The sequence below is a fragment of the Chelmon rostratus genome, chromosome 2 (assembly GCF_017976325.1).
Source record: "Chelmon rostratus isolate fCheRos1 chromosome 2, fCheRos1.pri, whole genome shotgun sequence".
NCBI classification, from domain to species: Eukaryota; Metazoa; Chordata; class Actinopteri; order Chaetodontiformes; family Chaetodontidae; genus Chelmon; species Chelmon rostratus.
In genome coordinates, this window is record NC_055659.1 from 25,412,198 (window position 1) to 25,436,413 (window position 24,216).

Here is a 24,216-nt window from a genome sequence, read left to right on the forward strand (position 1 = left end):
AAAAAGTAATGACACACATTTTCGATGGTTTAGTTTTATACCATGTTTAATGTGATCTAATCTAGCTTTGTAGCCAGTCAATTAAGATGCGTTTCACAAACATATCTGTGAACACTGATTACTGGTGTCATACAAAAACGTGAGGGTACCTACCCCCTTGAGTATTGTTTCCTTGTTGTCACTCCATTTCATGAACAGAACAACTTTCCAGCTTGTGTTGCAATTTACAGAATTAACCTGAAAGGCAGAAGAAAGAAGTGAACACATGAGAGAAATTTAATGGTTGGAACAAGAATTTCTATCATTATTATTCAATGCAGGCATTGAATAATAATGATATTATTTGTATAAACCATTAAACCTTTAATGAAGTCAATGTGGAACCTTATGTCTTCTTTACTGTACAGTCCTGTCAGGCAACAAGTGTTCATGTACCTCATTGCATCCTGGGTTGTCAACTAGCTGGTGGCTGCTGGCATGTAGAGGCTGTCCTGCATTCACAGGGTTAAGGACCACTTTATCTCCAATCACCACCTGCAAGGGCAATATAAATACACACAACATACTGCATTCATATAAGTTGTTGGTTACAATAATTCAATGAAATCTAAAGGAATCAGCTACTGCCACTCAGAAACAAGAAGTGCTGCCATAGTGCAATACTGACCAAAATGTAAGCATCTTTTTCAACTAACATCTTTGAATACACACTCACTGAGTGAAGGGCAATAGAAAATCTTAAATCAAGATGACATACAGCTGGTCTGAGGGCCACTGTGTGGAACTGAGCACTCCATTTAAATTCAAAACCATAAGTATGTCAAGTCCCAAGATATTAGCCATCATTCCTCAACCCTGCAGTTCCCTTTCTTCACACACAGGTATGTTAGTGATCTGGTTACACTGGATCATGCTAGCCTCCAGATAAACACTAGGGGGAGTTGTGGACCATATTGTGTGTGAAATGACTGGATCAGACAGAGTATGATTGAAGTGCAGCCCTGACCCTGAGCATCACTCACTAACCACAAAGAAATATGTGTCAGCGTAAGCAGCAAGCATCAACAAATAAGTTTTGGACTAATCATCAGTAACTTGTTTGTGTTTGCTCACAGCACTGAGTGCACAGACTTTAAGAAGAACCCTGGAAGACATCCACAGAATGCTGGAGAGCAGCTGAAAAAATATTACCTTTGGATTTGAGAAAGGGTTTTAAACTAAACACTTAGATCTTAAAAAGGCTTTATGTTTGTTTCAGTCCAGTGACCTGATCAAATAATGTACAGGAATGATAACTAATGGGCATTCTGTGTAATTATCCACCGACTAAAAAGTGCACATTTGGACCTCGAACAGATGTTCTCATGGTCTCTCTTTCCTCTGCCCCTGACCAAGACACTGGCCTCAAAACTGAAGTTGGTCCCCTGCACATTCCTTGCCCTGATTACCCCAAGGGGATTATTAAAGTGTAACTTCATTAGAAAATTAACCATCTTAACTCTCTCAACTTCCATCAGCCACCAGCAGAAACTGCAGCATGATCAGTAAAGGTTCATGGGTCCACAGCACCCTCTCATTTCCTTAAAAGAATACTCTACCAATTCAGGACTGCACTCCTATCGCATGGACAGACTAGCCATCAGATCACCTCTTTCTTACTGCATACTGAAGTGACATTACTTAAGCCAATTTATAAAATTTCATGCAGCTCCATCTAAAGGCACAAATCAACAGAACAACTTTTGCATACATGCTGAGCTCTGCTTTAATTACCTCTAAAATAATTGATTAGAAGGTATTAAATGAATACTATATAATTCATTTGTTATCATTTATTGTTTTCTTTTCATCAACACAAATATCATCATATCTATCCAACATCTATGCAACTGATCCAGTATTCATCAAGTGAAACACCACTGTGCTAAAACACTGGGGGCTTTCCCTAACTAAAATGAATGGGAAGTGTGGATAACTAACTCGTATTTGGAGAGGTGTTTCCATGCTCTCTTTCAGTTTGTCTTGATGGGCAGGTAATACAAAATGCCACTCACACTCAAGCATCTGAAAATGCACGTTGGTCCAAAGGAAAATGCAGAATACTTGTTGTTGCTGAGATTTCGAGCATGCCTAAACAAGAGGAAGGGCAAACTGCAGCCTGAACTGGTGCCCAGATTGTTATAATTGTCTTCTATCTTTATTCATTCGGTCTTGTAATAAGAAGCTAAATGTGAGTCCCTGTGATTTCTGGTTTCAAACCCTGTGAACAGCAATGTAGCATAATTAACTTGAATCCCACACCCCGCTCTACCCACACTGTCTCCCAGGGATCGCAGCTTGTAGAAGGGCTGGATGTAGAACCAGGATCCCTCATTTCCCGCCGAGTCCAGAGTCACTCTCATGGCATTCTTCTCCAACAGTGCAGGTAGGCGCTTGTTCACTGTCAGGTATTTATTGCTTTTCAAGTGTAGCAACTGTTGGCAAAAAAGAAACAGCATTATATGTTTGCAAGACGCAGAGCTACTGTCAGTGACATAATGCAGACAGTGGAAAGAATGACAGAAGCTGGAACAAAGATGGAAATATGCCACAGTCTGGCACAACTGGACTCAAGGGAACACTTCACTGAAAATATGCATCTCCAGAACTGCTTGGTGTCTTTATTTCTTCTCAAAATCATTTAAGCACTTGAAAACTAACTTAACTTATCATTAAATGCTTCTCATGACCTCTGGTGGTTCACCCATTTAATCACCAGTTCCCAGAGCTGTCAAAAACAATCCATTACTTACTAGACTGGAACCATATAAGCTCTGCATATTTTTGGGGCCCACAGCTTACTTGATTTAACCTAAGGCCAAATTTAATCCAGAACGTGATATATGGTATTAGAACGTGTGAGTTTGCACCCGATGACACTTGCCAGGTACACCTGCCTACATTTGACAGTATATCATATGTGACAAAGTTAAAACACCTCTGCAAAGACATTTTCTGAAATCTACATTTAAAATTATTTCCCATGGCAAACCAGGAACCAACTGGTGTTCACTGAGTTACTGGAATGACAGCAGTTTGCAGCTAGGACATCCTACACTGTATGCACTGTCTCCCTTGTTTATGTCATAGAGCAGGAATGCATGGTCATTCTTGGTTTCAGGTGATCTCATACCTGTGTGCAAACCATTCCTGAGCAATGAGCAAAGCAAGATAAGACATTACAACAGACAACTTAATAGCACGCCTTTGTGCTGTGGCAATTATTTAAAACTGCTCTCTGATTAAAGCTGAATTACGGTCAGTTTTATCAAGCACACAGCATCATACATGGTGCTGCAGTTCTATTAACCAAAGCACCTTATCTCACAGGTTCCTGAACGCACCTGGATGACATTTCCATACTGGATGACCGTTCCCAGCAGCTTGCGATTTTCAGACTCATTCTGCTTCTTCTCCAGGTCAGCAGCATGCTAAAACACAGAGCAGGGAGCAGAGATGCTCAAGCAAACACTCAGTGATCACAGGGCAGTCATTTTTACAAAACACTATTTCTGGTAAGAATGATGCTACATACACATTTCACTTCAATACAAGACTGTAGCTTTATGTCACTGATACACTGATCCTTATTTTCACCATGACAAAAGTCAAAGAGCAGGCAAATGAAGATGAACAGGGCACATACATGGAGCTTGTTGAGGAGGACTGTGTCAGTGGTGCTGTTGCCTCCAGGTTTTGCTGCCTTCCAGAACTGTTTCTGTGCTGAGTATCTGTTCATAGGACACAGTCTGAAAAGGCAGTCTGAGGAAAGACGACAAGAAGAGAAGAGTGAAGAGGCAAACGTCATCATGTAGTTTTAGACTTGTTCAACAGAAAAGAGGTGCAACTCAAAAGACAACAGCAATGTTTTGGATAATTGTTACCCTGGTAATATTAGCAATGGGAAAATAGCCAGTACTCTTTACAGTACTTAAGCACTCCACATAAACACTTTTACATTCACTGAGTTATCAGTAACAGCGCACCACTTGTTTCATCTCATGTGTAACAAAATAAGAGCTTGTGTAACTACAAGGCTAAACGGAGTGTAAATTCAAAGTTGATGATTCAGTTTGGGGTAGAAAGCAGTAAATACTGCAAATTGTGGCAAAAACAAGACAGGCCAGATATACTCCTGAGCTTGCCTGAGAACACTAAAGATGTCATATAATACCCTTGACTCCATCTGTGCAAACAGTACTGGCCATCTTCTCCTAAGGTTCTACAAAATCCGCTTTATACAATATAATTTCAATATTAGCGGCAGAAATTATAACAATTATGTCCTTCCAGCAGAAATTCTTACAGGTGACAGTGTTGCTCAACATGTCTTAATTCGGATATGCAGTTAACAAATCCAAATGTTTCTGGTAAGCTCGTCCTGTAGTTTCACTACTGGGCAAAGGCCTTCCACTTGTATACCAGAAATACCAAAATCTAATGGAAATGTGGCATTAAAATTTACCAATTAAAACAATCCTCTGTGAGCTCTCCTTTTGTGCTGCCTTCAGGTAAAACTATTGTGAAGTACATTATTTCATCTCCCTATGGCATGAATATAGACCATAAAATGGTGCAGATCTGATGGCATGGCCAACAAAGTGCACCGAGGCAGGATTATCAACCAGACAGAGCAGGTGGCTGCTCTTTGGCATCTCAACAACACCAACAAATCTTTGTGGATTATCTGGTACAGCTACTGGGTCACCTTATTTGCACTGTTGATGCTTTCAGACATCCCACCCACAGTCAGTCCAAGCTCACTGCCAAAACTTCACACCTCATCTCACACATACACATTTTAACAATGAAGACTCAGTCAAGACGTTTAGACTTCCTGGTTTACTCGCTGAGCAATAAAATAGTGTTTTAAGCACACAATCTTTGCCTGAGAGACTGAAATATGGAAATTTGACCTTGTTGTGTCGCTCTGCACCTTCCATTTAAACTGGAAAAAAGATCAGGGGAACAGAACTTCTAAAAATCACTACACAGGATAGGAATATGTTAAAATGTTTCACTAATTAGTACTCGTTGTCTTGATACACACAGAATGGCTGTATGCTAACTGGAACAGGGGACCTGATGAGCTATAACCGGGATAAAAATAGCCTCTGGCATCCATCAGAAATGCGGCCAACACAAGAGTCTCCAGGGTTCAGCCATCATGGGGCACAGGGTGGAGGAGAGGACCAATGAAGAAAATGGGGCACTGGGAGAACATCTGTCTGCCAGGGATGAGCGATTGGGGTTATGGAGAAAAGAAGAAAATAAACAGTGAAGTATCTGGATTTCATGGGCAGGTATTTAGTAGAGGGTAAGCTTGCAATGTAAAACTGATAAATGATGGGAGAATAATGCAGGTTAATTCATGTATTTGTTACGGCTCACACAATTAAACCGGAAGACAAATGAAATCAACACATGATGTAACACGGGAAAGTTTTCTGCATTCATTTATTTTGGCTGTTAGTGCTCTGCAGTATTTTAATTTGGGTTTAACTGATAAACAAACTTCACAAGAAAGTGCAATCCAATCCTCTTCTGACACCAAACTCTGTACCCATTATGACACACCTAATACACATGTAACTGAGCAGCTAGCAGGTAGTTAATAGTGGAGAATGACATTACTGCCTTTTGAATATGTAGTACATTATACTTACAAACCCGTTGTGAAATTTCTGTTCTATACAGTGACATTTTAGATATGTGTATATTATATTTGAGTGAATCTACACCTGTTGATGACAGGTTTATTATATAAGGAAGGAGTGGGAAACCACTGGCCTCTGAGCTATAGCCCACGAGTCAATTCACAAATATAAAAAAAGCAATTACTTAATTCAGAAATTAAAAAAATAACATAAAATAGTCTACTAGTCAATGTAAATCTTAATTTTTGAAAGGGTTTGTCTCTCATTCCCATGGTCACCTTCCACTAAAACAGTGCAGCTAACCGACAGAGGTTGGTCGAGAGCTGAGAGGACAAAATCCAAAATCTGGAAAAGTCTGTACAAAAAAACAGTTTATCTTTATGGATTATAACCATGCTGTATTGACAACAAGACGGTCGACATATGACACCCTTAATCTTGCGTTTCCAGAGTAATGTGTTTTTGTAAACACATAAAAAAATGTCAATATGTTATATTTCTTAAAGGGAGTGTGGCATAATATTTTCCCTTTAGAGTGCAGGGAGCTTCCATTTAATCCAAATACTGAATGTATATTATTTAGTGTTTTGTCACCACCACAGAAAAACTAGCTAACTGCTAAAGTATGATAAGGTTGTCTGACATTCATTGACTGCTGTTAGTTATTGGTTTGATTAATGGTTTATAAGTAGTAATGGTATTGTTTACTGATGATGGCTGATCAAGCTTATTATCAGCTAATTGTGCTCATGCAGTAAAATGGTGACCCTTTCTGTGCATGTTTCAAAGTGCCAGTTTGTCTGGAATAATTCATAGAAATAAAGGAAAAACTGACGTGGAAACTCGGTGACAGCAAGCGTCTGTGTGATTTGGCCTTCATGGTGGACGTTACCGAGAACCCCTCAGACCTGAACCTCGAGCTCCAGCAGCTTCTCAGCTCTCTGCTTTCAAACGTGAAATCAAGTTTGAAGTGAACTTCAAGCTGTGACAGGTGCAGCTGGAAAGAGGAAACACTGTGCATGTTCCTACTCCAACAACAAAAGACTGCTATGACGTCTGAATATGCTGCTGAGTGTGAGAACTCCTTCGGGTGTTTGATGACAGGTTTCAGGGCATGAAGAGTAAACAGGAACTGAACATATTTGATACGACATCTAATGTGGAACCAGCTGATGCAGCAACCTGCTACTGCGAGTAGCTCTGATCCAAACCAGGACAACCGGCTGTGAGTAGCTTAACATTCTGAGTGCACCTAAACTGTAATGAGGTGTTATTATGATTTCTGACAGGAAAAGCACAGGTTGATCTAATAACATTAACGATCACTCCATTCCACTGAAGTGTCTGTAAGCAATACCAACGTCTCTGGATTTTTCTCAAAACATTCCTGCACCATAATCCACCTTTCTGCTGTGTAACTATTAGCTCAGTATGATCAAAGCAGTCATATTTTTAACAAAATGATGTCCAAATATGCTGTCTCCATGTTAATCCTCATGCATGACCGTTTCAAGCTGACATGAGGGCACATACTGTAGGTGGTTTTGCACATGTAAGGCCACCAAACCCCTGCTCCATCAGTCACAACCTCTCCATCCTGTCTCAATCAGTTGCTTGCTGCTGACAGGTGTAGCTTAATGACTGGCTTCCAGGCATCTAACTTCCTCTATAAAAACAAAACAAAACAAAACCAAAAAACCAAAAGAAAAAGAAAAAAGAAAGAAAATAAAAAAAGAAGTGATTCTCCTTCTGCAACAATAAAATCTAAATCTTCATTAACCTCATGCCTAGCTTTTCCCACCTGATTAACTTTTCATGTACCGTACTTTATCTATGTTAAATATGCTATGGAAAACAACTATTGATTTTATTTTGTACATTTATTGATTCAAACACAATCAAAAAGAAAGAAAGAAAGAAAAAAAAGAATGTGCCTTACTAGAAAAAATACCATGCTGTCATCAGTTGTCATTGAAACTACTTAATACCTAAGAAACAGTCCCTATTTGTATTTTAGGAGTTTGTAATGACTAATCGGATATTGCTTAAATGATACCATACTAACAATTGAAACAGCAAACCAGAGAGTTATATTACTGCACACAATGTGATGATTTTGAGTACAAAGAGATGTACAAAGGTCTCCTGCATGCACAGCCTCGCTTGATCTCTCAAAGCTTTGTATACATTAAAAAAAAGGCAAAGTAATTTCTAACAAGGCGACCCACGCACACACACACACACGCACGTGCATGCACATATACGCGCACTTCATCTCATGTATCAGCCACTCAGATCAGAGAGAAAGAAGTAAGGTTTAAAATGCTGTGTTATACCTCCCTGCTATACAGACTTTTTAAATAGCTTAAGTGTGCTATTAATACTCAGCAGGGATGCTAGGATTTAGTCCTGGCACACTTCGCTTCTGGTTAACACAGGCCGTAATAAGAGAGGTGGCCTTCATAAGAGAACCCTATCTATGGTAGGGTTAAACATATCCTTGCAATACCTTCCATTTTTCCCTTTCTCAAATTTCTAAATGTGCTATAATATGTAATGTGGAAACTATTAAAAGGGTCTTTTTCAAATTAATGGCAACATGTGGCGCCGTGCATTTTTAATTATTTGTAGTTATAAATCTGACAAGGACTTCTTGTATCGCTTAAAGGTTCCAATAGCACATCTAGTTTAGCAGGGTCACTCTGGCGCTACTGCTGTTTTGTGGCGTTACACCACAGCTTTGAATATGATTTGAATAGCTCAGTTAGAAATGGACGAGCAAAGTTGGCACAGGCAGTGCCCTCTCTAGATCTATAACACACTGTTAGCGATCTGCTGTTCACCCAACCTATAGAAGTATTCCTGGTCTGGAAAACTGGCATATAGGCCTCTGAATGCACAGGGCCAGTACAGCTAGCAGCAGGTAACGCAGTGAGTAATACTGCAGCCTGCACTTGAGCACTTTAGTACATCGGTCGTGGTAGAGAATATATGATACGATCATCCTGGGCATCATCCTGAATTATTGTAAGTGTCTACAGCAGAACAGCCACATGACAAACCAAAAAATAATGATTTCTCAATGGAGTAGATCAGGAAGTCACATTTATTGTGTGTGTTTTTTTGTGCATGAAGAAGTGCTTCTTACTTTACAGGATGCACTCACTCTAAGATTGTTGAAAACACTGTTGTTTACACCTTTTCTTGTCATGCATTGATCAAGCTCTAGCAGGGCACATCATGCTGTTCAAACATCAGCGGTGCCTTTTGGTCTGGCAGCCATGTTTGTGCTGTCTCAGTTCTGGGAAAAATTCATGTGTAATAATCCCACTTCACCTGCTGTGAACCAATGAACAGTGCATAATCACTGGAACTGCAAAATCATATGAACAGGGTACAGCCTGACAGACTGTCAGAACAGACAAATAAATAGAATCTGCCTCATTACAAAGCACTTTTTAAGGATACACACTGAGTGACCAGCAAAACAGACACGCCTGTGAGATGTAATGAGATGCAGTTCAGTCTGTTCTGTGGAATATTTTGAGACTGCACTTTGAGCTGTTGTTGTGTTGGACCATCATATATTGCCAAGTCTATTATTAACACCTTTGCATATGCTGCAATGCAATAGAAAGACCACAAAAACACATGTAAAGCCTCAAAAATGATCTTTCAGTACAATATACTTCAGTTGAAAAGGTTTCATAAAGGTTGTTTTTTTTATCCCACCAGTATTGCTATCCTTTCCTTCCCCTCAAATCTGTGCTTTTTGGCTAGACTGCAGCAAAATGAGTCTGTGAGAGAGTGAGCGACTGAATGATGAAGTTACACCATTTCCTCACTGGAAAATGCCCTTTCATGCTCTTTTCAAACTGAGTAAGTGCAAACGCTAATTATGTACTGTAACTCCAGCTTCTGTACATTTAGGCACAACACTCTAAGGCTATCGCTAGTGGGCTCATCCGTTGCACTCACACAGGCTTAGACTAGTCTTTTAGTCAAGGCCTACTTTGTACATTGGCCCCACCTTGGTCTCACCTTGTGTATATGTTGAGCTGAGACCAAACAAGCGGCTCCTAAAACAGCTTTTTCTTCAGCTAATCAAAGGACCCCGTGGGGACCACAGCATAGAGGGCTGCACATATACTCATACAATCCTTCAGTTACAGTAACTAAAGTAACTTCCATAATTGTTCCAAAAACATGGTTTCGTATATGCTTCACAAATATGCAAAGCAGGATGTGGTCCGTGACCATCTGGGTCTGCACACACAAAACAAATCCACTTCACAAGAAATAAACCACGTGCCCATAATTCAGCAATGCGTAACACTGCGCATCACAGTACAACATATGTACAGATGGTTCTGAGAGACTACAATATCTGTTATTCACATTAGGGGAATGAAAAGGGAAAACAACATAAAAACTACTGCTGTGTGAAACGGAGACAATGGTTATGCACTGTAACAGTCTGGCAGAGTGCAGAGTAGGAGAGGAAACAGCTCTCCATGTGCCCAGAGGCATGAGGGAGAACGCACTGTTAAAGCACCCCAAATAACAATCACTCTGACAAAACACTCCATACGGTGAGTCATAGGAAAACCAGAGACATCCATGAGTTAACCAAGACTCAAGACCTCCATCACAGTTAGAATCAGAGATAGAATAAGTTTTCTTTCACATCAAACATCTTGACATACGAATGAAAAGAAGATTTCTGACTCAAATGTTGCTTAACTATGTCATATGATATGCTCCTTCAGTCCATCTTAAGAACAAATATTGCTGGGACCACAACAGAAAATTGCAAATGAGAACTGAATATCTAGGAATTCACATTATGACACTACCACTGACTATCAACGTAACACTTTGTCCACAATATAGCACATTGAGCATACACGGTGCAGCCATATACTTATGCTATATACACTGATATATACTAAGTTTCAAGTACATCAGAGAGCTTTACCTCTTTGGGACTCTGGAAGTCTTCAAACAAACCACCTGAGAACGCTTTGGTTAACTGGTCCCAGCTCAAAGACATATGCACCCTGTGACAAGGGGTCATGAGTAGGCCATGTGTCGAACTAGCGCTTCAAGGGAAACATAAAGAAGCCGACATAAAGAGACACGTTTTTTCATGATCAGCTGTCAGCTTCTTCTTCTTCTTCTTCTTCTTTTGTACTCGATGGTTAACAAGCCCCAAGAATACCTTCATTTGGATTCTGCTCAGTCCAAGGAAAATGCAACACATATCATCACGTAAAATAGTTTAAATGGTAAAGGAAGCTGAAAAAAAAAAACAACCAACAGAACTGCACTTGGTCTTCACAAACAACAAATCAGATCTTATTTTTTGCTGTGTAGATGCTAGCTAATCCGTGCAGATGCTGTCAGGTTAGAGCCATTTATTAGATGTTCAGATGTAATGGCAGGTTGCCGTCATGGGCCTGATCCTTAATTTGGACTGGCAGCATGCCTGAAAGAAACCATTCATTCTGAGATCCAAGCCTAAAAACAACACTACACTACATGAAGAATGGAGTCTAAAATTGACCACTCTCTGGTTGGGAAATTGTTCCCCCTTGGTCATAAAATAAAGATGTCCATCCGAGTGGCAGCCTCTGGGGCTGAAAAATGAAGACAACACGGAAGTGCCAAAAACTGCAGTTCCTTGAATGACCACTTCCATCTGGCTCCAAAACCAAGTCAATCAATAGATCACCACATTCAAAATGGCCAACTTTACAGCATGGCACCAAAAACAGTCTTGGTTGCTTTAGCTCATTTCCCCGTTCAACTCTATATAACTCATTTAACTCTTACACAACTCATTCGTTTAAATTAGATTAAGTCTAAAATTTGTGCATAATTATGGCCTTGGCAGCTTTGAGTGTCAGCTAGCTGCCTGGTTTCAGCGACCAGGCTTCATTGGGTCGGCCTCAGCTCGACCCACACTCCACCTCTTCGCCCATTTTTGGATTAGCCAGCAGTTTGGCAGAGTCAGGCACTGCGAAGATGGCAATGGCCGGAGCCACTGTCACTGAGCTCTGAGCACTAGACTATGTCTAGTGACTACTAGACTATGTCCATGTTTTATACAGTCTACTGTGTCTACTTTTATCAAAAGCAATTTAGCTATAAATACAGTTAGACAATAAGGGCTCTGACATTTCTGGCTACATAACACAGACTCAAATTTTCACAGTTGCATTACATTACAGGGTAGTAATGGTAATATTGAGATTGTAATTTTGTTCAGAAATTTTGGATTTAGTGCATGTTTGACATAAGCAAGTGGAGTTTTGATACAATTCCCACTGATAAAAAAACCAACTGTGTTACAGAGCCTGATGTCAAAATGACTTCCCCTCTAAGTCCTCCAAGTTAAGCCAAACAGCCTCTAGCTTTTCCTGGTATTATCTAAGAATGGCTTCATATCACAGCGTTCTGATTCAGAGATTCAATTCAGCCCGTGACCAAACTAATCCTATGATGCATGATATCAAACAATGTGCAAATTCATTTACTAATCTGTGTGGTGGTAAAAGGACCTTTAGAGAATATGGTCTTCCAGTCAGCGAGTCTGTGTGTGCATTATCCTGTTCCTGGTTATCATCACTAAAGGATGAAAGACGGAGCGCCAATTATGACAATGACAGGGGCATGTTAAATAAGGTCCTGCAAGGCTTTCTTATATGAAAAAAGGTAAATTGAATTTAATCCATTTGGAAAGTACACTGTTCCAAGTAAATGGATATGACATTGACAACTGTGTCATTTCATTCTCTCTAATTTACTGAAAGAGCTCCCTTGGAAACCTGCCAAAAGATCTGGAAATGTATTGCTAGAAAGTGGCAGCCAATGTCTTACACCCAGGGGCTACTACATTAACTACACCTGTTGTCACCTGGTCAGGTGATCATCCATTTATGTAGTGACTGATGACAGATCAGAATGTGCTATAAAAGTTTATGCATGCATCCTGTCTTGTGTAAAACAGACAGCAGTTGGTTGTGTAATGGTGCGCCAAATGTTTTCTTTGGCTATGTCTTTCAAATTGAGCATATGTGAGTGCAACAGCATTCACTGGCATTGTTGCTAACCATCATGGCTACAGGCAATGTGTTTTTTCAAACCAGATAATATGCTAGTTTAACCATTACCAGCTCAACATGTTTTCGGGAACACAAAAGGGACTTTATTTAAATCCAGTGACCTGCACAGCCTCCAAATTTTAACATAGAAAAGCACCTCTTGGTAGAAGGGGAGGGTCACAGCATGAATGTGTGGTTTAAAATCCACAAGCACTATTGAACCAACAATATTTAACCAGCATGAAGCAAAATCACTACAGAGAACAAAAAAATGGCTCAAAGAATTCAAGCTGTTCTGAAGACCAAAGGGGTTTTCACCCAGCACAGCCACTTACTCTTCTAATAATAGAATTATATATTCATATTCTTTTCAGTTAAGATCTAACAGCATGAAAAAAACAATATTGGGAAAGAATTGTGAATTTACTAACATACATACTCCTTCAACGCAAACAATGTCCCAAACAACTTAACACAGAATCATCCAACCAACACCATCAACAATATGTGCAGCCAAATTAAAAAGTGGTAAAAAACAAACAAACAAACAAACAAAGCCCAGCTGCATACTGAAAAGAGACAAGCCAGTGACTATCCTATCTAGCTGCTAGCTATAGTTTGTTTTGACTACTTTATCAGTTACTGATGCACGACAGGCTTGTAACTTATCTTGTTCAGTAGAATATTGCGTTGTATCTTCCTACAGCTTTGTTTCAATTGATCTCTCATTTAACAAGAACATCACTGATTATTATCATCATCACTGATCATTAAAAGTATGTTTTTCAAACACATTTTGTTTGCAAAAAGCAGCAATGGCCACAACTAATGGGAATTCCTATAGCAGATACCTGATAGAGCGCTTTTGTAAAAGTACCATGAAACTGTTGGATACATTTGTAGAAGTATTGTTAATGTGAAGCATTTTTTTTTTTTTTTTAATCATTTCTGATTTACTCTAATCACTCAATTTCTCCCTTGAATTTTTAGGAAGCCAAAGGCCATCTGACCATCTAAAAGAACACTGGAGAACATGTCAGAAAATAAATGACAAGGTAGGGGGAAAAAAAATCAGTTATAACTGCTTACAAACAACTACAGTGACATTAGGAAACCAATATTTCACATATTACCATTAAACTGCCGAAAATCTTGACTCACCATACTGCTCCCATAGACATCAACATGTCATTAAGTTAAGAAGCAAGTGATTTTGAGGCCTTACCTCTGAATTTCTTGGGTGGGTTGTTGAGGTCGCCCGTGTCTGGCTGTACCACACAGCGGTCATCCACAAGCCTGCGGACACAGCCATCATTATGATGAGCCAATCACTCTGGACACATGCAACTTAAATAGAGTTTAAACCTCAAGACACCTTCTAAACGCTTTGATTTTTTCATACATTGATTACATACAGTGATTTTACAGCATCAACAGTATCCTTAATGAGGGTAATAATTTAGCTAATAAAAACCAGTGGTGAAAAGTAAGAGGGTGGCATGGTCCTGTCAGTGGTGTCACACCATTCCACAGGTGGCAGTAACACACCAGGATACAAAGCAAGGTGCCGGCAAAGGCAAAGTGCAGAAGAAGACAAAACATAAACACGGATGTAAACAATTCTGCATAAAACACTTGGAAATGTTTTATGGGCTCATGTTTGTTTGAGCTCAATAATACACACAGTGAGGTTTGGTAAGTTACACAATTCAATGCTGTTGTTTTTCAGAACCCAACCCAACCCAAGTTGTAACCCAACTTCTACACTCTACTGTAGCTAAAATCTGACGTCCGAGCAACAGCCCTATAGCCAGCAAAAATCACACGAACTGAAGTCATCTGATGGACTTTTGCTGGCAAATGAGCGGTAGCACCGAGTGCACACAACACTGATGGAAGTTTAACATTGTCCACTTGCATACACTACCCACACTGTCATGATACAAAGCTGGTTGACAATGAGCAAAGTTTCCCTTTAATCAAAAGTGTCTGCTCATTCATGACACATGAACAGCAAGATAAAAACACTGCATTTCAGCTGACAACAAACATTAATTTGGACACACAGGAAAGCTCTTGTATTCAATATTCTCCAACCCCTGAGTTCAAAACATTGGTCTTATATCAGTATAAACTGTTTTAACCTCTTCCACCCACTGAAAGAGTACAATCCATCATGCTAGAAAAGGCTGTGCTAACATAGCTTTCTGAGGTTTGAAATTAATGGAGCATGGATAACAGGGTTACTCTACATTCTGGCCTGACGTGAAATCAACAAGTATTTTTAAAAATATGCGGCGTAGCAGAAGTGGTCAACCAAGGACTAAGAGGATGTGGTTATAGATTGTCAATTAGGGCACAAGTGATAGATTGTACAATCACTGTACATGTAAACAACAGGCTGGAGTAAAGGAGTGAAGGACGCTATTTACATAAAGATAGAGAAACCACCCCTCAACAGAGGAGGGCATCTATGACTATGGCACTACCTCATCATACTCTTCAGTAGCACCATTAATTCACATTGTCTTGCACTTTCTCCAAATAATATACTAATATACTTTCCTAGATTTCCCCGACTGGGGAAAAATAAAGTTTCATCTCATCTATCTTACACTTGCCCAGGAATTTTGGGGAAACCCCTCTTTCAGATCAGTGAGTAGATCTGCGCAAACACAACACTTCAGTGGGATGCTCTAGCCGGTCCAGTCAGTTGCATCTTTTTATAGCTGATGCAGTATACACTGCACCGCAGGAGCACTGTCATGATTAAGAAAGAAAGCACATGGGGCGAGAACCTCCTCTATAGGAATAACGACCTATATCCTTGATAACACTGATGTACTGCTGGTTGAAGGTCCAAAAGGAACAGGAATCTCAAGGGTCATTAGTATTCAAGGTCAGAAAAGAAACTCCTCTTGCATTCTGGGATACATCTTGGCAGCTACATCCCAGTCTCCCAGCATCAAGACCGTTTTGTGGCATCCTCTCTGAGCCAGCAATTGTCCAGGTGGTTGCAGCTGTCTCTCAGGGGTCACAGTCAGTATGCTGACAGCAAAAGCAGCACCTAATACAATGATACTATTTATAGTTTCGTCGCCTAAGCCCCGAACAGCAGCAGTTGGGGGGGCGGGCAGGTGATTACTAGGCATAACAATACGAGATGGGAAATTTGACAAACAAGCACAGCCATGGTGGCAGTCTTCAAAGCTGTGCACACATTTGTTGTCATGGTGGGTGACGCTCAACACTAAACTGTGAAAGAGCACGGTTTCTGAGAGCTGGCAAGGAGGAAGTCTCTGCACGCAAACAGAATAGTGACATGGCAAGAGGAGAGGACTGCAGCACTTTAAAATGAGACGACAACACAGATGCTGTGGTCATGTTCACCTTGGCAGAAGAAACACAAACACCCTGGGGCAGAAAATAGCAAGCAAAAAGAGGAAAGAGACAGACTTGATGCAAGAAAAGAAAGTCTGGAAAATGCAGCGTGGCATGACAGATATGCTGTCAGTTATTGTACGCTGGACAGAGACATTCACATCAATGATTTCCCCCTCCCTGACGCCATCTTCTTCTTTTAGCCATCTATTCTGACTGTCAATTGTGTCTAGGTTTGCTAAATTTGCACATAATGAGATGCAATTTTAACTCGTTGCCTACAATTAGGGAGGACGGAAGATGTCATGTACTTAAATAAATGGTGCTCAGCATGTCGCAGGAAGAGACAGGGTAATTTGAGTGCAGAGTACCAACTGAGCACACAATATCAAGGAAATAAAAGGAAAGCTGTGACTCCTACAGGATCTACCACTTCTCAAATTAGAACATTTACAACGTTAGGCAGACACTGTTCTGAAGAGTGACTCGGTATACTGCTCTGTATTCATAGATAAGACAAAACCATCAGATTAGACATTTGACTGCTGTACATGTATGAGTCATTAACTTATCTACTTATCTACCTATTGTAGTATTCTGCCATCTTTCATTTGCTTCTTTAATTTAAGTATTAATTCAAGTCCAACTCTGTCTCTGTATACCTCAACTAATTCTCTGAAATGAAAACAACTTTGTTTTTTCTGAGAACTGGGTTCCTTCATAACAAATAGGTAATGTTTATATTGACACTTGGAAAATTGCCATCGATCAACTGTGCAGATCACTACATAGTGACTCTGACTATTTTGCAGCCAGTCCTGTGGTATAGTGTATTCTGCACAGTGGGACAATACTGTCTGAAGCTCCATCCATCCAGTGAGCCCTCCTGGAATCCTGCATCAAGAGGTAGCGGGGGACCGGAGATGGTGAAAGGGTCATGAAAACGCACATAAAACAAGCAGACTTACCCTAAAGTGCTGATGAATCCACTGGTGGTGCCCTCTGCATACAGGGAACAAATGTCCCCAATATGAAGGAAACTGGACATCTTGTCCGACATGGTTCCTCAGGGTTGACTGCACCTGCAAAAGATTGACACCACAGCTCTGTAAAGCAGACACTACATACAGCTGAGCTCGATCAAATCCACTGTTAAATACTTCACTCAAATAGTCAATTAACTGAGCAACAGAAAATTAACCCATGACAATTTTGATAATCCATCAGTTGTATAAGTCATTAAGTAAAAACACTATTTTTTTGTTACAGCTCCATGATTCTGCACACAGGGTGTCAACGGTTGATTTAGTTGAAAAGAAACTGTAAAGAGCAGCAGTTATGATCACACAGGGGAATCAATCATCACTTTTATAACAATGACTGTGCAACTGCTGGAGTTTGTGGTCAGTTGTTGGGACCAACTGAATGTTTTTAGTTCACCATCAGAGCACCAACGAGTAACAACTGTGGAGAAATTAATATTATGTTTATTAGACACAAAATATAGAGCTATAAAGCTAAGCTTCTTTGAATGTGTCTTGTGCATTTGTTAATATATTAATAGCAATTTAAAGGATGAACATTTTGCAGATATAAACTTAATGAATGAGTGCTCAACTTTGCATCTTATCTAGTTGAAGATGAAACATGAAGTTTCTCTGTGCACTGTGCTACTGCTAGCTGTGTGAAACCTGCACATATACATCTTCACTGTAGGTCACTACTCTTCAGTCTGTTTCCAGGTTGAGAGAATATAAACCCCTGTGAGAGAGTCCAGCACCACTTACAGAGGGTCAACGTGGTCTACCTGTTTGTTGTTGTTGTTGTTAAGGATGTTGCTCCCGTTAAAACCACCAAAACTCAATTTTGCCATAATTTTAGCTTGAATTTTAGCTATGCAGCACTGTACCATGAAATGAAAGTACAAACCTTAAAAAGGGGAAAGCACAATATATGACATTTTACACTGAATACACGTTTATTTCCAGAATATTGAACCTGTGTGAACCTGAAGGTCATATTTACCCACTTTCAGATGTCTAGCACCGCTCCATACAACTGTGACACATAGACCTTCACCACATAAAGTTTCTGTTTTGTTCTGTATAGCCATTTGCCTACAATATGTAAACTAATTTTAACGTCCTGTGACACATTTGAACGTTTTTACTGCCAAACGGAACACAAAAACTATGCTAGCTAAATTAAATGTCAAGTCACCTCTTCTTTTTTTTTCATCGCGCGAGCTGCAGCACATCAGCGGCAACAAATGAGCGCGCGCGCGTGGGCCACTTCCTTGACAGGGATGCTTAGAGCTCAGTGACAAAATGAACAATGCCCTGGCTTGAGAACTACAGATGGATGAGGACTTTACCTGGCAGAAATGGAAGAAGGCGTCAGAAATAGAGAGCGAAAGAAACGTGTGAAGAAGTGGGTCAGCACAGGATAATTTCCACAGCGCTATCCTCGGTTAAGTCCATGGTAGTGGAACTCCAGGTAAGAGCAGGCTGAGCGGCGTTATCTCTGACAGCTGAATGCGTCCTCGGCAACAATCCTCTTCTTACCTCCTCCACATGTCACCGAGGGAACGCCCCTTTCGTTGCTATTTATACTGCCGCAGAGCTCTCTGGGTAATGGAGTCCTTCAGGTATTTAAATCGCTGTTTCCTGCAGTGTTTGTGATAAGTAACTGGTACTCCAAAGAAAAACGGCAGTGTTGTTTTTTATTATTTTAACTAAATAATTATTATATATATACATTCTGTGTTTTTATTAACTTTCTTTTAATTTTCAATATATTTTTTTATAATTTATTGATTTTATTAGTAGCTGTCTGTCAGTCCATCACTGACTGAACCACTGATGTAGACTAATATATCTCAGCAAGTATTGGATGGATTGACATTGTATATAGAAATTCATCATTTCCAGAGAAGGATGCATCCTATGACTTATGTGATCCCCTGACTTTTCTTCTAGCACCATCATCAGCTCAAGTTTCTATTCATCCAATATTTTGGTTTATGACCTAATACCTGCAAAATTAATGACATCCCCATCAGCTTCAGCTGTACTTTGTGTTTTTGGCTAATTAGCAGATGTGTGGTACGTATTAACTAAGATGTTGTGAAAACATTATATCTGCTAAACATCAGTCAACATTATCATTGTGACCCCATTAGCATGCTGACATTAGCATTTTTTTTGTCAAAGCACCATGTACAGCTTTACAGAACAGCATCTAGACAAAGTGACTCCTTGTCTTCTCTGAATCTCTAGTAGATGACACTTCAGTCATCAAATAATTAGAGTAGAAGAGATCAGAAACTCACAGCTTCTGTTAGATCGTGTGCAGCATGCCTGTCTACTCCTAAGTACAAATAACTCAGATTTGTCACATGTTGTGACCTGTAATGAATGGACATGTCTCTGAGTAATCAAATCCATGTGGCTGGAGGTTTTTTTTTTCAATGTCTACATTATTTAATGTATATAATGTCAGAAACAGAAGCACACATACTGCCTTACAAAGAGGGGGCCATGCTGTGCGTGTCAAAGTGTAAAAGGACATGAGATAAAGACATCAGTTGTGTGTGTAGTGTCCTGTCAGAAACACTGATCCGGCCTCTGGCAGTCACATTCCTAGGTTTGTGAATCTACAAGCCTGTTAAACAGAGTCTGAGTCTGTTTAGTTCAGTCCACATTTGCATTTTTTGTATTTTTGTATTTTCATTTCTTTCTTTCTTTCTTTGTGGAATGTTGCAGGACCTTTATGCAATACTCATACAGATATAGTACCTTGTGGTTTTGTCCATGGACCACCAGGTTTCCAAGTTTGTCAGCTTTGGAAACCTCACTCTCACAACTTTGAGTGATCTGGTTTATTTGCAGTTGACCCATTAAAATCACACTGTGACATTTTCAGCTACTGAAATAGGAGCAGACTCTCATGCTGAAATATTCAGAAGCATTGTACGATTCATTGTGCGACTCATACATAAATTGCCACATGAATAAAATAACGTGTAGGCAGACCACAGTGATCCCATTAATTCTTCCAAAACTCCAAATTCTCCATGAAAGCCTGCATATAGTAGGTGGCAGCATTTGAGAAGCTGTAAAAGCTTCTTTATTCATAATTATTCCTAATTGCGACATGAATAAGAGAAAGAGACACAGGATGAGAAAGAATACTTTCATCCCTAAAATGGGCTTAGTGGCATTAACTAAACCCACTGATGAGCTGTTAATTTGGTTTCTTAGCTGCAGAATCTAGAGGGATAGTAAGAGTGGAGTAAGAGGGGGTGCACAAGTGGCCATTACCATAAAAGTGCTTCACTTCTTTTTCTACATTCCACATCTGCTTTTCATTGGGCAAAGTGAGGTCTTTAAGATGTAAATGGTTGCAGATTGCTATGCTGTAGAGTACTGTGAATCATGTTTTTGTGTGCTGTATTCCTGTTATTTACTTAAAATCCAGCTCTGATCAAGTGGGGGGGAAAAAACACACATCATGCATGCGGTGCCACTCTCCCCTCATGGTCATAATTATCAGCTAATATACATCAAAAGCACATTTAAATCCACTTATGCAAAAACAAACTATGCTATTCCCTTTGCTGAATCATGATCATTGAGAGAGGAAGGACCAGAGTAGCACTGTCTGATACAAGCATGTGTGTCTAAATGCACTGATGTGCAATTCACGACATCACAATATCTAAGAGACTAACCTTTATTCCACATAAACTATTTTCAGGCTTTGGTTAAATTTGACATTAAGTGAAGTTGAATACAGATCACGGAGTACTCAGTTGTCATGGATACAGTGTACAGACGACTGGCTACCATTCTACCACAGAGCAAAAAAAAAAGGGTTGTATTGTGAGTGTGTGTGTGTGTGTGTGTGTGTGTGTGTGTACATGTATATATTAATATGTGTGTGTGTGTTTGAGTCTGTGTGTGTGTGTGTGTGTGTGTGTGTGTGTGTGTGTGTGTGTGTGTGTGTGTGTAAAAATGGACACAACTGCTGCTGTGTTTGTGCATTGCAGCAATTCTAGACATGATTTGACTTGTGGTAAACATAATGCTGTCTTTATTCTCTGGGTATTCTGGTCAGTGTTTTATTATTATGGTAACTGCCTCAACCCGAGGAGCTTGTCTGAAGCCAGGGGGCTTTTTCCTCACACAATGCATGACAGCCACAGCCAGCAACCATTGATATAGATAGACAGGAGATGGGATGGGTGTGGAGACAGATTGCTTTTCCACATACGGTAAGGATCATGAACAAGAGCACCAGTTTGGTGGGAGGGAGAGATGATTCATGCCGATTGGTAGTCTGACTTGTAGCTGACTTAGAGACATGGGCCGGTTTTCCATACAGATTTAACAAATGACTAATGAATTAGTGAATACAGCATCTGCATGCTTGGAATGCACCAGAGACAGAGGCATGACAAAATGCAGTGGCCATCTGTGTGGGTGCACAGATTGTGAGATTCATCATCGTGCATGCGTTAGAGTGAGCATTCCCATGTGCAGATCCCGGCCTTCCCTAAGCAGCGATGTGTGGGCACAATGGTTGGTAGTTTTCTTGTCTGAGGCTCCGATAGTCCTCTGTGTGGGCCATGCCTGCAAACTAATCCATGCATTCATCAGAAATGTCAGAGAGGAGCTAAATGCACTAGGAACAAAGAGTTTCTTGATTTCATGTCAGAGATTATTAAGTTCCCTTAAGTCCACATCAAGTCTCGTTGTATTAAACGGAGAGACGGAGGGCTCTGTAACCCTATAAACAATGTGGTGGCCTCTAACTGCAGTTCTGGATCTGGGACAGTGAATCACTGAAGACATGATGCCGCTGGGAGCCAGAACCATAGATAATGGCTTATTAGCGATTGCAAGCTAAATGTAGAATACTGGTGGAACTTCTTTTAACTTCAGCAATCTCACACTCACAGTTCTGTGTTTTATGCAGATTTGTTCCATTTGACAATTTAAACTCCATTACTGGAGCTCTGACAACTGGAACAATGAGTCAAGACTTTCTCGGCACCAGTATGTAACTTGCACAACTGGAGAACAGTACTTTGTGGTGTGAGAAAGTGTGGCATAAAAACACACTTGCTGTGCACAGTGTGAAAAGAAGGTCATACAAACAACAGTCTATTATCCTGTGTCTGCCAGCTTTTCTGAGTCTGTGACAGGGACGTGATGTCATTAATCTGTTAATGACATCATGTCACTGTAGAGTCGAGTCAGTTGCACCGTCAAAGCTTAAGAGCTTTACCATACAGGTTTATACAGAAAACACACAGGACTCAGACATGTTTTTTTTTTTTGCCACATAATTATTGGACCCTCCTGAGAAACCCTACAGGAAGCCAGGTTTCTCAAAGAAGCTTCCTCTTTTGTACTTCTCTTGCAGACCACACTCAACCATTTAGCAAGAAGTGAGATAAGAGAACATACAGCTGAGCCACTAGGCCTGCGATAAGAAAACTGTAAAGACATTTGGTGTTCATTTTTTTTGTAACAAACTTTCAGCCTTTTAGTTAATATTCACGCTGATGCTCCCTTATAAAAGAGAGGTCCCACCTCCTGTCTTGCCTGCAAAACAACAGGTATTGGTACAGCACCCTAGTATAAGGTAGAGATCTACCTCACTAAAAATAAAAGATAATTATGCTGGTATAATGGCCTGCATATTCCCAGTGGAAATAATCTGATTAGACCAGCTGCAGAGATATTCTAATTAGGCCTTGGGATTTTGTGCCATAACTTGTTACCAGTGTAGGAAAAATAAGTTTCACATTCTGCGCTGCATCTTGGATTCAGGTGGACCTTGTGTGCCAATCTGCATGAAAATGTGCATTAATGCCAATAGTATTACATTTTGTGTGCAGGTGGTGTACAGAACAGAACTGACGAAAATACCCAGTAATCAGCTCAGCAAGTCCCCTCTTCACAAACACTGTGCACAGAGGAGAGGGCCACTTCACCACATCCCCTTGGTTACGGCATAATCAATATGACAGACCATACACATGCCAATTAACTGCCAGGTCTTTGATTTGTGGAGACGGATGCGAGTGCTCTTTGCACATTGTTGCTACTTAAACACTGGTTGAGCTAATGCCACTGAAGAAGAACAATGGCCAAGGAGGCAGTGGTCTGAACTCACCTATTTAACCTGCACAACATGTTCTGTAAGCTGCTTTAACTGCAGATAATCCATTAGGATCGGTTGAGTCGGAGGACTCCTAACCTCACTTTCACTTTCACTCCTTTATAACCTTCCTGTTTACCTAAATCAGTCTGTGTACACTTTAAATTGTTCATAATATACATGTAAAAAATCATGTTTCTGACTTAGATCCACACATATAATCAGATTACAGTTGAATTACTTGTTTACACCATTTTTGACTAAACAAATCTAATATAATTAAATATATCTGCGTTATATAATAGTATGCTGACAATGATAATGTAATAACAATAGCGTCAATCAGCATTTTCAGGATAAACACAAAGTGTGTGCTGGATGCTGCAAAGGTGAGACAGGCCTGGTAATTGGATTGTCACAGCTTAGCTTGCACAGAGACACTTGGGGCTGACTGTTTGTCAGTGAGCTGTTGCACAATGTTTAAGAATCCACAAGTGCAATAGCTCACACATGATTAGCCTCAGCCTGACATGCACAGTAAGTGTCATCCACAGTTACAACACCATTGTCCAAGTGCATGAACATGCCCCACCAAGCATGTAGACTCAGTGGGATCATTTGAGGTAAGATTGGGTCATTGCACAAGCTTGTGATTGCAGTGGGACATAATGAGGTGATTAAATCAAAGCTAATCTTGGGGATATGCAAGGTGATGATGAAACCCATAATCACCAGGCTACGAAAATAATACCATACATTAATCCTCACCTGTATTTCCCTTTTATTTCCATCCTAAAAATACTGTTTCTGAATTCCACCTTCAAGCATTCAGAAGACTGCAGGTGTACACTCCACAACTGCTT

General features: G+C 40.1%; 1 protein-coding gene across 1 annotated transcript in view; it reads right to left on the reverse strand.

Moving 5' to 3' along the window:
* Nucleotides 1–18,662, reverse strand: part of itpr1b (inositol 1,4,5-trisphosphate receptor, type 1b) — an 82,382-nt gene extending 63,720 nt beyond the window's left edge. The window contains exons 1-8 of the mRNA XM_041950034.1: nt 18,558–18,662; nt 17,152–17,265; nt 14,028–14,098; nt 3,686–3,801; nt 3,384–3,470; nt 2,316–2,474; nt 436–534; nt 154–237 (exon numbers count right to left, since the gene is read on the reverse strand). Coding sequence (XP_041805968.1) covers nt 154–237; nt 436–534; nt 2,316–2,474; nt 3,384–3,470; nt 3,686–3,801; nt 14,028–14,098; nt 17,152–17,243 — 708 coding nt within the window. The 5' untranslated portion in view covers nt 17,244–17,265; nt 18,558–18,662. The remainder of the gene's footprint in view (nt 1–153; nt 238–435; nt 535–2,315; nt 2,475–3,383; nt 3,471–3,685; nt 3,802–14,027; nt 14,099–17,151; nt 17,266–18,557) is intronic.
* Nucleotides 18,663–24,216: the final 5,554 nt, after the last annotated feature.